Source organism: Balaenoptera acutorostrata, chromosome 11 (genome assembly GCF_949987535.1).
Source record: "Balaenoptera acutorostrata chromosome 11, mBalAcu1.1, whole genome shotgun sequence".
In the NCBI taxonomy this organism is placed as follows: Eukaryota; Metazoa; Chordata; class Mammalia; order Artiodactyla; family Balaenopteridae; genus Balaenoptera; species Balaenoptera acutorostrata.
In genome coordinates, this window is record NC_080074.1 from 96,997,251 (window position 1) to 97,013,127 (window position 15,877).

Sequence of the window (15,877 nt, forward strand, 5' to 3'; positions counted from 1 at the left end):
AAATAGTATCACACTATGCATATTGCTACATACTGTTATACTACTTTTTCCACTTAGCAATATCTTGTGTCTTTCTACATCAGTAAATATACATGTGCACTGTGATTTTCATGGGCTGCAAAGTAGTCCAATACATGAATGCAGTATAATTTAACCAATCCCCTACTGTTGAACATTTTAGTTATTTTCGATTTTTTTTTTTTCTGTCATAAACAATCCCTTAAAGGAATAATCACTTTCCACTCCCACCAGCAATGTATGGAAATGCTTATTTGCCTATGTGCTGGCTAACAGATTAATATGCTTTCCCGTGTTTGTCAACCGGATAGCTAAAAACTGGGTATCTTCATGTTTAAATATAGCTTAGGTTGATTGTTTCATGCGTTTATTGACAGACTTTCTTACCATTTCCAGTTCCTCTCTGAGGGCACAAATGGCTCTTTCCCGACTGGATACCAACTCTTCCAAATACTGATATCTCAGTTTTTTTTCTGCTCGGCATTCTCTTGCACTCTGCCGGCTCCTCTCGAGCTTTGCCTTCAAGTCAATTTTGGCTGGCTTTCGACCACGTTTGCCGGGCTTCTTCACTTTACCTCCAACCACCTTCAGCAAGAGAGAGAAGCAGTTAATTTTTTTCCTAGTTCTGGGTCTAGGAAAGTGACTGCGGCTGCATATTAGCAAGGAAAACATTTACAAATAACAAATAAATGGAGCCTGTGGAACTAAGAAAGCATAATCCCATCAAACGCCTTATGATTCTTTGCTTCATAATTTCTTTTTCTGATACTTTTGATACCATGAATGTGAGAGAAGGAATAATATAAGTTTTCATTATTTCTTCAGTAATAAACTTTTTTTAATAATAAACTTTACAGAGCTTAACAGTAAACTTTATGAACCATATGTAGCTAGATAATAAAAAACTATAAGATTGCCATTAAATATTTTGTTCACATAGAATTTTTATTGACTTAAGTAATAAGTAAAAAAAATATATTGAAAATTGTAAGTTCAGTATGATCTCAATCTTATAAAACAACACATAGAAGAAAGGATCATAAAAGGTCAGTGGCAGGGAGGAGTCAAGATGGCAGTGTGGGAAAATGCAGGGTTAGCATCTCCCCACAACTAGGGCGCCTGACGGCTACTGGTGAGGGAAGACTCTGACCTCCAAGGAGACGGGAGGAACCCCAAAGTGAACCGGTAGGACGTAGGGGAACCGAGGGGGTAGGAGAAGTGGAGGCCAGACAGGATCAGCGCCCCTGAGGCCAGGAAGATCAGGAGAGGCAGGCGGGAGGGGTTCTTCCAAGAAGAGCAGGAGAGGAGCGGAGGGCCATCGCCCTGCCCACTCGGGCCCAGGGAGCCTGCTGGGCTCCCAGGTGAGGTCCCCTGCCCTCTGAGGCTGGGGTGGGGGGCACGCCTGGGCCCCTTCTGTTCCTTGAGCCTAAGCCCCACCCCCAACAGCGCCCAGGGCCTTTTCCAGCCCTGTGGGTCCTGAGCATCAGCCCCGCCCACCACCCAAAACTCGCCCTTGTTTAGGCCCCACCCTCCACAGCCAAGGCCTCCCCTCCCCTTTTTTTCCCTTTCCCTCCTCCTCTCTTTTACTATTGTGGTACTGATATACCTTCCGGTTACTGACATATCTATATTTTTACTTTTACATTCTTTCTAACATATCTGTTAGTTTCTTAGTCTAATTTTATTTTTTACTTTATTATTTTTCTCCTTTTTTTTTTTTTCTTGCCACCCCACGTGGCTTGCGGGATCTTGATTTGTGCGCCCAGAGTCGGGGGGAAACTCCTGCGGTGGGAACTCCGAGTCCGAACCACTGGACTAACAGAGAACCTCAGACCCCAGGGAATACTCATTGGAGTGAGGTCTCACAGAGTTCCTCATCTCAGCACCAAGACCCAGCTCTACCCAATAGCCTACAAGCTCCAGTGTTGGAAGCCTCAGGCCAAACAACCAGTAAGACAAGAACACAATCCCACACATTAAAAAAAAAAATGAGATGGCACAAAAATATGTCACAGATGAAGGAGCAAGGTAAAAACCTACAAGACCAAATAAATGAAGAGGAAATAGGCAATCTACCTGAAAAAAAATTCAGAGTAACGACAGTAAAGATGATCCAGAATCTCGGAAATAGAATGGAAGCACAGATTGAGAAGATACAAGAAATGTTTAACAAAGATCTAGAAGAACTAAAGAACAAACACAGATGAACAACACAATAACTGAAATGAAAAATGCACTAGAAGGAATCAATAACAGAATAACTGAGGCAGAAGAACGAATAAATGAACTGGAAGACAAAATGGTAGAAATAACTGCCGAGGAGCAGAATAAAGAAAAAAGAATGAAAAAAATTGAAGACAATCTCAGAGACCTCTGGGATAACACTAAACACACCAACGTTCGAATTATAGGGGTCCCAGAAGAAGAAGAGAAAAAGAAAGGGTCTGAGAAAATATTTGAAGAGATTATAGTTGAAAACTTCCCTAACCAGGAAAGGAAATGGTCGCCGTACAGAGAGTCCCATACAGGATAAACCCTAGGAAAAATATACCAAGACACAAATTAATCGAACTAACAAAAATTAAATTCAAAGAAAAAATATTAAAAGCAGCAAGGGAAAAACAAAAAATAACATACAAAGGAATCCCCATAAGGTTATCAGCTGATTTTTTAGCGGAAACTCTGCAGGCCAGAAGGGAGTGGCAGGATATACTTAAAGTGATGAAAGAGGAAAATCTACAACCAAGATTACTCTACCCAGCAAGGATCTCATTCAGATTTGATGAAGAAGTCAAAAGCTTTTCAGACAAGCAAAAGCTAAGAGAATTCAGCACCACCAAACTAGCTTTACAACAAATGCTAAAGAAACTTCTCTAAGCGGGAAACACAAGAGAAGAAAAAGACCCACAAAAACAAACCCAAAACAATTAAGTAAATGGTAATAGGAACATACATATCAATAATAACCTTGAATGTAAATGGATTAAATGCCCCAACCAAAAGTCACAGACTGGCTGAATGGATACAAAAACAAGAACCATATATATGCTGTCTACAAGAGACTCACTTCAGACCTAGGGACACATACAGACTGAAAGTGAACGGTTGGAAAAAGATATTCCATGCAAATGAAATCAAAAGAAGGCTGGAATAGCAATACTTGTATCAGATAAAATAGACTTTAAAAAAGACTGTTACAAGAGATAAGGAGGGACACTACATAATGATCAAAGGATCAATCCAAGAAGAAGATATAACAATTATAAATGTTTCTGCACCCAACACAGAAGCACCCCAATACATACGGCAAATGCTAACAACCATGAGAAACCAGGAGAAATTGACAGTAACACAATAATAGTAGGGGACTTTAAAACCCTACTTACACCAATGGACAGATCATCCAAACAGAAAATAATACGGAAACACAAGCTTTAAATGACACAACAGACAAGAGAGATCTAACTGATACTAAATAACCAAGAGATCACTGAAGAAATCAAAGAAGAAATTAAAAAATACATAGAAACAAATGACAACGAAAACATGTCAACCCAAAACCTATGGGATGCAGAAAAAGCAGTTCTAAGAGGGAAGTTGATAGCAATTCAATCTCACCTCAAGAAACAACTCAAATAAATAATCTAACCCTACACTTAACTAGAGAAAGAAGAACAAAGAAAACCCAAAGTCAGTAGAAGGAAAGAAATCATAAAGATCAGAGCAGAAATAAATGAAACAGAAACGAAGAAAACAATAGCAAAGATCAATAAAACTAAAAGCTGGTTCTTTGAGAAGATAAACAAAACTGATAAACCCTTAGCCAGACTCATCAAGAAAAAAAGGGAGGACGTAAATCAATAAAATTAGAAATGAAAATGGAAAAATCACAACTGACACTGCAGAAATACAAAGGATTATAAGAGACTACTACAAACAACTATATGCTAATAAAATGGACAACCACGAAGAAATGGACAAATTCTTGGAAAGGTACAATTTTCCAAGAGTGAACCAGGAAGAATTAGAAAATATAAACAGACCTACCGCAAGTAATGAAATTGAAACTGTAATTAAAAATCTTCCAACAAACAAAAGTCCAGGACCAGATGGCTTCACAGGCGAATTCTATCAAATATTTAGAGAAGAGCTAACACCGATCCTTCTCAAACTCTTCCAAAAAATTGCAGAGGGAGAAACACTCCCAAATTCATTCTATGAAGACACCATCACCCTGATAGCCAAACCAGAAAAAGATACCACAAAAAAAGAAAATTATAGACCAATATCACTGATGAACATAGATGCAAAAATCCTGAACAAGATACTAGCAAACAGAATCCAACAGCACATTAAAAGGATCATACACCATGATCAAGTGGGATTTATCTTAGGGATGCAATGATTCTTCCATATATGCAAATCAATCAATGTGATGCACCACATTAACAAATCAAGGAATAAAAACTATATGATCATCTCAATAGATGCAGAAAAAGCTTTTGACAAAATTCAACACCCATTTATGATAAAAACTCTCCAGAAAATGGGCATAGAGGGAACCTACCTCAACATAATAAAGGCCATATATGACAAACCCACAGCAAGCATCACACTCAATGGTGAAAAACTGAAAGCATTTCCACTAGGATCAGGAACAAGACCAGGATGTCCACTCTCGCCACTCTTATTCAACATAATTTTGGAAGTCCTAGCACAGCAATCAGAGAAGAAGAAGAAATAAAAGGAATACAAATTGGAAAAGAAGACATAAAACTGTCACTATTTGCCGATGAGATCATACTATACATAGAAAATCCTAAAGATGCCACCAGAAAACTACTAGAACTAATCAATGAATCTGGTAAGGTTGCAGGATACAAAATTAATGCACAGAAATCTCTGGCATTCCTATACACCAGCAACAAAAAATCAGAAAGAGAAATTAAGGAAACACTCCCATTTACCACTGCAACAAAAAGAATAATATATCTAGGAATAAACCTGCCAAAAAAGGCGAAAGACTTGTACTCAGAAAACTATAAAACACTGATGAAAGAAATCAAAGATGACATAAACAGATGGAGAAATATACCATGTTCTTGGGTTGGAAGAATCAATATTATGAAAATGACTACACTACCCAAAGCAATCTACAGATTCAATGCAATCCCTATCAAACTACCAATGGCATTCTTCACAGAATTAGAACAAAAAATCTTACAATTCGTATGGAAACACAAAAGACCCCAAATAGCCAAAGCAATCTCGAGAAAGAAAAATGGAGTTGGAGGACTCCCTGACTTCAAACCATACCACAAAGCTACAGTAATCAAGACAGTATGGTACTGGCACAAAAACAGAAATATAGATCAATGGTACAGGATAGAATACCCAGAGATAAACCCATGCACATATGGGCACCTAATTTACAACAAAGGAGTCAAGAACATACAACAGAGAAAAGACAGCCTCTTCAATAAGTGGTGCTGGGAAAACTGGACAGCTACGTGTTAAAGAATGAAATTAGAACACTCCCTAACACCATACACAAAAATAAACTCCAAATGGATTAAAGACTTAAATGTAAGACCAGACACTATAATACTTTTAGAGGAAAACATAGGAAAAACACTCTTTGACATAAACCACAGCAAGATCTTTTTTGACCCACCTCCTAGAGTTACAGAAATAAAAACAAAAATAAACAAATGGGACTTAATTAAAGGCTTTTGCACAGCAAAGGAAACCATAAACAAGACAGAAAGACAACCCTCAGAATGGGAGAAAATATTTGCAAATGAAACAACAGACAAAGGATTAATCTCCAAAATATACAAACAGCTCATAGAACTCAATATCAAGAAAACAAACAATCCAGTTAAAAATGGAGGAAGATCTAAATAGACATTTCACCAAGGAAGACAGACAGATGGCCAAGAGGCACATGAAAAGATGCTCAACATCACTAATTATTAGAGTAATGCAAATCAAAACTACAATGAGGTATCACCTCACGCCGGTCAGAATGGCCATTATCAAAAAAGCTAGAAAAACGATAAATGCTGGAAAGGGTGTGGTGAAAAAGGAACCCTCCTATACTGCTGGTGGGAATGTAAATTGATACAGCCACTATGGAGAACAGTATGGAGGTTCCTTAAAAAACTAAAAATAGAACCACCATACGACCAAGCAATTCCACCCCTGGGCACATACTCTGAGAAAACCATAATTCAAAAACAGACGTGCACCACAATTTCACTGCAGCACTATTTACAATAGCCAAGACATGGAACCAACCTAGATGTCCATCAACAGATGAATGGATGAAGAAGATGTGGCACATATATACAATGAAATATTACTCAGCCAGAAAAAGAAATGAAACTGAGTTATCTGTAGTGAGGTGGATGGACCTAGAGTCTGTCATACAGAGTGAAGTAAGTCAGAAAGAGAAAAACAAATACCGTATGCTAACACATATATGGAATCTAAAAAAAAAAAAAAAAAGAGTGGTACTGATGAAGCTAGTTGCAGGGCAGCAATAAAGAGGTAGACATAGAGAATAGACTTGATGACGGGGTGGGAGGGCGAAGTGAGAGCAGCATCGACATATACACTACCAAATGTAAAATAGTTGGCTAGTGGGAAGCAGCTGCATAGCACAGGGAGAGCAGCTCCATGCTCTGTGACCACCTAGAGGGGTGGGATAGGGAGGGTGGGAGGGAGATGCAAGAGGGAGGGGATATGGGGACATATGTATGCATATAGCTGATTCGCTTTGTTGTGCAACAGAAACTAACAAGGTATTGGGAAGCAGTTATACTCCAAGAAAGATCTATTAAAAAAAAAAAGGTCAGGGCTTCCCTGGTGGCGCAGTGGTTGAGAATCTGCCTGCTAATGCAGGGGACACGGGTTCGAGCCCTGGTCTGGGAAGATCCCACATGCCGCGGAGCAGCTGGGCCCGTGAGCCACAATTGCTGAGCCTGCGCGTCTGGAGCCTCTGCCCCGCGACGGGAGGGGCCGCGATAGAGAAAGGCCCGCGCACCGCGATGAAGAGCGGTCCCCGCACCGCGATGAAGAGTGGCCCCCGCTTGCCGCAACTGGAGAAAGCCCTCGCACGAACCGAAGACCCAACACAGCCAAAAATAAAGAAATAAATAAATAAATAAATAAGAAAATCCTTAAAAAAAAAAAAAAAGGTCAGTGAGGATTTCTCTGATAGGTGTGATTATAAAGAGCTTTTTTCTCATCTGTATTTTTTTATGATTTTTAAATATTTACAATTAGAAAAACATAAAATTTGTATATAAAATTATGTGTATAAATAAATAAATAAGAATCCTAAACAATTTGGCTATCAATTCCCTCTTCAAATTTGTTGAGCCCAAAGGAACACACAGAAGTCCCTGAAATCTTCAGGATAATTGTCTCCTGCATTTAGAAGTCTATAATTATAACCCTAGACTGTCTCAGGAGATTTCTACCTGCTCCCACTGGTGTCAGAGACATCTTCTCAATATCCCTGTTATTCATTTACCTACATAGGCACAGTTTTTTGGTGACTGCCAGAGTAATTTAATCTTCTTCACTGTTTAGCTTTGGAACCTCCCCAAGTTCTTATATAAGATGTAACTATGAGATAAAGATGACGAATTTTAAAATACATGAAACTGAACTTATACATCAAATGAATTTCCTTTAAAGGAGTCACTTTGAAAGGGGTAAATTTATTCCAATGAATAAGCTTTCTTGGAAGCTGCTTTTGGAGCCAGTTTCTTACAAGCCACAACACAATATTACTTCGCCGTATTACTTTCGAATGATACGTTATTCTTTAAATTCCCAATCTGATGGTCTGCTTTGTTTACCTGACGAGGTTCCAAATGATGTCTAGGTCTTTCTGAAAATTACCCTCAGAGAATAAAAATGTCACTACTTTAGTATACTGAAAGGAATATTGTTGAGGCTTTAAAGGCAATTCTAAAAGAGAAGATGCGGGCTTCCCTGGTGGCGCAGTGGTTGGGAATCTGCTTGCTAATGCAGGGGACACGGGTTCGAGCCCTAGTCTGGGAAGATCCCACATGCCGTGGAGCAACTAGGCCCGTGAGCCACAACTACTGAGCCTGCGCGTCTGGAGCCTGTGCTCCGCAGCAGGAGAGGCCACGATGGTGAGAGGCCCGCGCACCGCGATGAAGAGTGGCCCCCGCTTGCCACAACTAGAGAAAGCCCTCGCACAGAAACGAAGACCCAACACAGCCAAAACTAAATAAATAAATAAATAAATAAAATTAAAAAAAAAAAAAAGAGAGAAGATGCAAAACTCAAACACTGGCAAATCATTGGAATAAATGTAGAAGTCTTACCAGGTAACAAAACTAAAAGGATCAATCTCCATCTGGATATAAAAACTCTAATTTGTTTGTGTGTTTGGAATCACTATTAATACCATAAACCAACAATGCCCAGTGCCCTATAAAGATCAGATCTTTACTTGGTATCATGGTTAGGTCAGGAAAACCAAACTTCAAATGTTAATCAGCTACATTTACCAGAAACTGTGTCATAACAAGATGGCTAACCACTGCACCTAGCATTTTATAGGGGGGGCTCTGAAATGAGACTGAATACTCTGAGTCTCTGGAAGAAAATCCTTTCCACCACCATCTTAAAAGCTAGCTGCTTCAGTACTACTCCCAAATTAGTTTTAACTTTTCAAAAACTGGTCTTTCAAAGCTTTCCTATTCTGTATCATCACGTTTTGATTCCAATATAATAATATATACCTCAGGAAATGTTTTTTCAAAATCAAATATATGATTAGCACTTGAAGGATAACTAGTTGATCCAAATATTACTATGGGCTAAATTTTAAATTATGCCTATATTGTATCAACTGCACAATTTTAATAAAGTATTTTGAAATCACCGTAGATTAAAACAAAGTGTATTTGCTATTGATACAGTCTTTAAAAAGCAATATATTTATAGCCTAAACTCATGTCTATAGTGAAATAAAAGGTAATCACATCTATTCTTTATGTAGTAAAATGAGTCATCAGTCACATACCACTCACTATAATCCAATACCTTATATATTGCTGTTTTTAATTAATTCAGGAATGGAATTCAGGAATGGCTGCCTTTGAGAAGCCAGCAAGAGGACACAGTGTACTGCACAGACTTCACTGATTTTTTACACAAACCTAGCATAGTCATAAAAATCAAACAAAAGGTATAACCCTTTGTTTAGTTTTCATGGTAGCAAAATATTTAAACTGGAACTATTTTATTCCTTTTTTTAAATTAGAAAGGCACAGAAATGAATCCAGGGTTCCTGCATTTTATGTCATCTGTAAAATTATATTTAAGACCACATAACCACCACTTCTCTAGCTTAATTTTTCCTCAGTAATAGCCTGAATTATTGGCTTTTGGTGTCAGCTAAAATCTGATTAGTGTGCCAGTTTTCAAGAAAGTGAAACACATCACAGGATTATTATAAATCTTAAGTAAAATAATGTATGAGAGCACTTTGTTAGAAAAAAAAAGCGTATTATACAAATATAGGTTAGTATACTAGTTACCTGAACAACTGAACTTTACATATTTCATGAGCCATAAATATTGGGGAACGGATAAGGGAAGTTAATAAGAAATGAGGAACCAGGGGACTTCCCTGGTAGTCCAGTGGCTAAGACTCCACACTCCCAATGCAGGGGGCCCAGGTTCGATCCCTGGTCAGGGGACTAGATCCCACATGCATGCCACAACTAAGAGTTCGCATGCCACAACTAAAGATCCTGCATGCCGCAACTAAGACTCAGCGCAGCCAAAATAAATTAATTAATTTAAAAAAAAAGAAATACATGCTGTATTTAAAAAAAAAGAAAAGAAATGAGGAACCAGAAACTAAAACTGAAATCAACCCCACAAATTCCTTAAATATGTCTGAGCCAAAAATTAGTCTTACCAATGTTTCTTAGAATTTTCACAAACTCAGTGATAACCACATTGTCCCCTTGCTCTCTCTTATTCTGTGAGGAAGCACATTAATGTGGCTAAATAAAAGTACTGATTTTTACACACCAACACAAACGCCAAAAAGAAAACTATGAAAATAATCCTCCAATTTAACTTTTTTTCTATTGTAGTTTTATTTCTACCGACATAGGGCCACATGAAAATTTAAATAGCTGTTTTTGTAACAAGGTACCTCTTTATCGGCTATCTATTTTACCTCCTCTTCCTCCCGAAAACACATTTGTGAGCTGCAGAGAAAAGGTCCTAAGGCAAACACTCACAAGGCCTGTCTCCCTAACCCACACCACCAAGAAAAGCAACCTGCCAGCCATTGATTTTGTCTTGCCCTGCACAGGGAACTTATTTCACAAAGGTAGGATATTAGAGATGTTAGATTTCAGCAGGGCCTCTGCAATTCTAACTCTATCTTCATTATATGTTAAAAACGTTAAAGTAAGAATGAAGGTCCTACTTTTCTGTTAACTATCTGTTTTTAACACGTTCTCCTTTGAGATAAGCTAAAACTAAAGGTCATGATTTTTAGAAAGTAAGCACCAAGGACTCTGTCATATTTTACCTTAGTACACAATAAGTATTTAATAAATATGACAGATAGAACACAAAAGACATTCCTAAGTAGCCAATGAGTCATAGAAGACATCACAAGGGAAATAAGAAAAATACTTTGAGATGAATGAAAAGGAAAACACAATATACCAAAACTTTATGAGATACAGCTTAAGCAGTGCTCAGAAGTAGCCATAAACACCTAAATGAAGAAAGATTTTAAAATCAATAACCTAACTTTCTACCCTAAGAAACTAGAAAAAGAGCAAATTAAACCTAAAACAAGTAGATGGAAAGAAATAATAAATATCAGACTAGAGATAAATAAAACAGAGAATGGAAAAACAACAGGGAAAAAAATATCAATAAAACCAAAAGCTGGTTCTTCAAAAAGACCAACAAAATTGACACACCATTAGCTAGGCTGACCAAGAGAAAACATTCAAAATCCTAAACTCAAGACTGAAAGAGAAGACATCACTATTGCCTTTACCAAAGTAAAAATGGTTTCATGGGAATATTATGAAAAATTGCCAAAAAACTAGATAACCCAGTTGAAATGGACAAATGAAATGGACAAATTTCTAGAAAGACACAAAGTAGCAAGACTGACTCAAGAAGAAATAGAAAATCTAAAAAGACCAATGACAAAGAGACTGAAAGAGTAATCAAAAAATTTCCCATAAAGACAAGTCCAGGTGACTTCACTGGTAAATTACCAAACATTTAATGAATTAACACTAATTCTTTAAAAACTCTTCCAAAAAGCGGAAGAGGAAAGAACATTTCCCAATTCATCCTATGAGCCAATATTAGCCTAATACCAAAACCAAAGATATCATAAGAAAACTATAGACCAGTATGTCTCACGAATATAGATGGAAAAATCTTCAATAAAATACTAGCAGACTAAATCTAACAGCATATAAAGAGGATTATCTACCATAACTATGTGATTTATCCCAGGGATAAAGGTTGGTCTAACAACTGAAAATCAATTACTGTAATACACCATATCAATAGGAAAAAGGACAAAAATTACATGTTCATCTCAATAGACTCAGAAAAAGCACCTGACAAAATCCAACACCCTGGGGCTTCCCTGGTGGCACAGTGGTTAAGAATCCGCCTGCCAATGCAGGGGACACAGGTTCGAGCCCTGGGGTCCGGGAAGATCCCACATGCTGCGGAGCAACTAAGCCCGTGTGCCACAACTACTGAAGCCCGCATGCCTAGAGTCCGTGCTCTGCAACAGGAGAAGACACCGCAATGAGAAGCCCACGCACCACAATGAAGAGTAGCCCCCACTCGCGCAACTAGAGAAAGCCTGCATGCAGCAACAAAGACCCAATGCCAATTAAAAAAAAAAATCCAACACCCTTATATGATTTAAAAAAACCCAAAACACTCGAAAAACTAGGAATAGAAGGGAACTTCTTCAACCTGGTAAAGGGCATCTATGAAAAAACCACAGCTAACATCATTTAAAGGTGAAAGATTGAATACTTTCCCTCAAAGATCAGAAACAAAACAAGGATTTTTGTCTTCTCTTGTCACTTCTATTCAACATTGTACTGGAGGTTCTAGCCACAGCAATTAGGCAAGGAAAAGAAAGAGAAAGCATTCAGATTACAAAGGAAAAAGTAAAACTATTTCTATTTGAAGATGATATGATCTTATACATAAAAAATCCTAAGGAATCCACAAAAAAACTATTAGCACTCATAAATGAGTTGAACAAAGTTGCAAGACACAAGGTGGTCAATATACAAAAATCAGCTGTGTTTCTATATACGATGAACAACCTGAAAATGAAATTATGAAAACATTCCATTTAGAATATCATCAAAAAGAATAAAATACTTAGGAATAAACTTAATAAAAGAAGTGCAGGGACTTCCCTGGTGGTCCAGTGGTTAAGAATCTGCCTTCCAATGCAGTGAACATGGGTTTGATTCCTGGTCAGGGAACTAAGATCCCAAATGCTACGGGGCAACTAAGCCCGCGCGCCACAACTACAGAGCCCATGCGCTCCGGAGCCTGCACACCACAACTAGAGAGCCCACGTGCCGCAACTAGAGAAAAACCCATGCACCACAACGAAAGATACTGCATGCCGCAACAAAGATCCCACGTGCCGCAACTAAGACCCAACTCAGCCTAAAATTTAAAAAAAAAAGTGCAAGACATATACTGAAAGCCACAAAAATCACTGTAAGAAATTAAAGACGACCTAATAAAAAGAAAGACATTCCATGTTAATGGATTGGTAGACTTAATATTGTTAAGATGACAATATTCCCCAAATTGAGCTACAGATTCAACACAATTCCTATCAAAATTCCAGCTGATGTTTTGCAGAAATTGACAAGATAATCCTAAAATTCATATGGAAATACAATGGACCCAAAAAAGCCAAAGCAATCTTGAAAAAGAACAAAGATGAAGGACTCACACTTTCTGATTTCAAAACTTATTAGCTACACTAATCAAGATAGTGCGGTACTGGCACAAGGACAGACATACAGATCAATGGAAAAGAATTGAGAATCCAGAAATAAACCTTTATGTTTACGGTCAATTGATTTTCAACAAGGTGCCAAAACAATAGAGAAATGAGGAAAGAATAGTCATTTCAATAAACAGTGCTGGAACAACTGGATATCTACAAAGAAGAATTAAGTTGCACTCCTACAACATGCCATACACAAAGATTAACTCAAAACAGAACAAAGGTCTGAATGTAAGAGAGACAACTATAAAACTCCTAGAGGAAAACACACGAATAAATCTTTGTGACCTTGAATTAGGCAATGGTTTCTTAGGTATGACCTCACAAGCAACAAAAGAAAAATTAAATTGGACTTCACAAAATTAAAAATTTTCTGCTTCAAAGGACACCATCAAGGTGAAAAGATAATCCACTGAATGGGAGAAAATATTTGTAAATCATAGATATGATAAGGGACTTACATCCAGAATATATAAAGAACACTCACAACTCAACAATAAAAAGATAAATAATCCAATTAGAATGTGGGCAAAGTATCTGAATAGACATTTCTCCAAAGAAGATATACAAATGGCCAATAAGCATATGAAAAAATGCTTAACATCATTAGTCATTAGGGAAATGTGAATCCGAATCATGAGATACCACTTTAAACCCACTAGGATGGCTATATAATCAAAAAGACAGCCAAGAACAAGAACTGGTATAGATGTGGAGAAATGGAACCCTCATACATTGCTGTTGGGAATGTAAAATGGTGGCCAGTTTGGAAAACAGTTTGGCAGTTCCTCCAAAATATTAAACACAGAATTACCATATGACTCAGCAATTCTACTTCTAGGTGTATCCCAAAAAGAAATGAAAACATATGTCACATAAGAACTTGTACACAGATGTTCAGAGCACCATTGTTCATGATAGCTAAAAAATGGAAACAACCCAAATATCTATCAACTGATGAATGGATAACAAAATGTGGTATATCCATACAATGGAATATTATTCAGCCATAAAAAGGAATGGAGTACTGATACATGGTACAACATGGATGAACCTTGAAAACATTATGCCAAGTGAAAGAAGCCAAATACAAAAGGCCACATACTATATGAGTCCATTTACATGGAATGTCTAGAATAGGCAATCTATAGCAACAGAAAGTAGATTAGTGGTTGTTTAAGGCTGGAAGGAGAAGGAGATAATAGGGAGTGACTGCTAAAGGTTTTTTTGTTTTGTTTTTAATTAATAGACTTTGTTTTTTAGAGCTGTTTTCAGTTCACAGGAAAATTCAGCAGAAAGTACAGAGTTCCCATATATCCCCTCTTTCTCTGCACAGTTTCACCTATTAACATCTTGCATTAGTGTGGTACATTTGTTACAATTGATTAACCCCATGTTGATATATTATTAATAAGTGAAGTCCATAGTTTACTTAAGGGTTCACTCTTTGTGTTGTACAATTCTATGGGTTTTGACAAATGCATCGTGTCATATATCTGCCATTAGAGTATCATACAGAATATTTTCACTGCCCTAAAAATCCCCTGCACTCTACCTATTCCTCCCTCCCTCTCCCGTGAAACCTTGGCAACCACTGACCTTTATTACTCTACAGTTTTGCCTTTTCCAGAATGTCATATAGTTGGAGTCATATAGTAGGTAGCCTTTTCAAACTGGCTTCTTTCACTTAGCAATATGCATTTAAGTTCCCTCACACCTTTTTGTAGCTAAATAGCTCGTTTCTTTCTATTGCTAAATAATATGAATAACATTCCATTATATAACAGTTTGTTTATAAGCGTTTCTTTTGGGGTGATGAAAATGTTCTGGAATTAGATAGTGGTGATCATTGTACAACTGTGTGAATACACTAAAAAATAACAGAATTATATACTTGAAAAGGATGAATTTTATGGTATGGGCTATTTTTTAAAATGATACGAACCTTAGCAGAAAGAATAGCAGCAAAGGAAGAATCAAGGTGGCACAGAGACACAAGCACATGAGAAAGAACACGAGGGAGGGGAGGGGTCAAGCATAAAGCTCCTAATTTATGAGTTTTAAAAGGCTGAGAATTAAGATAAAACTACTGCATTTAGCCAAGAGGGAGTTCCTGATGCCACAGGCTCCCCAGTCAACGGGTTTAACGTCTGTGGAAAGAAGAGGTGTGATTGTAGATGCATGTCCTTTAGGGGCTTCTTCAAATGAGGAGGACTCCAGTGTCCAGATTAAATCTTATTCCAAAGATTCTTGGATCATTTTACTTCGGCTTTTTAGGAACAAACAACAAAAACAAATTCGGAGCTAAATCGGGGCGTGCAGGGAGCAAGCACTCACTGTGGGCAGGGCCGTGAGCTAGGCCTCCACATGTCAGGCTCACGTTATTTCACACCAGGGGAGGTAAACACTTACCCTCATCTTTTTCAGGTAAAGAGGGGGAAATTAATTTCTTTATTTAACAACCATTTATTGAACACTCACTTTGCCCCAAACACTGTCAAACTCTAGGAATATTGATTTAAGAAGATAGGGTCCTTATCTTTAATATATTTATTAGACTTCTGAAATGCAGCAGACATGAAATAAACACCATTATAAAGGGCAGGACATCAGTACACACAGGAGTGCTGCTGGTACAGGGATGCACACACACACACAGATAAGCATAGTGATCTCTTTATTTCATGGATATAAAATCTGGATAGAGCCCAAGTCCCCTGATTAGCATCACAGCAACTGACCCAAGATGCTCAGTTG

General features: G+C 37.7%; 1 protein-coding gene across 1 annotated transcript in view; it reads right to left on the reverse strand.

Annotated features, from left to right (window-relative positions):
* The window catches only part of CREBL2 (cAMP responsive element binding protein like 2), a 29,535-nt gene that overhangs the window by 3,595 nt on the left and 10,063 nt on the right, over positions 1-15,877 (reverse strand). The window contains exon 2 of the mRNA XM_007196056.3: positions 406-603. Within this exon, the coding sequence (XP_007196118.2) occupies positions 406-603 (198 nt within the window). The remainder of the gene's footprint in view (positions 1-405; positions 604-15,877) is intronic.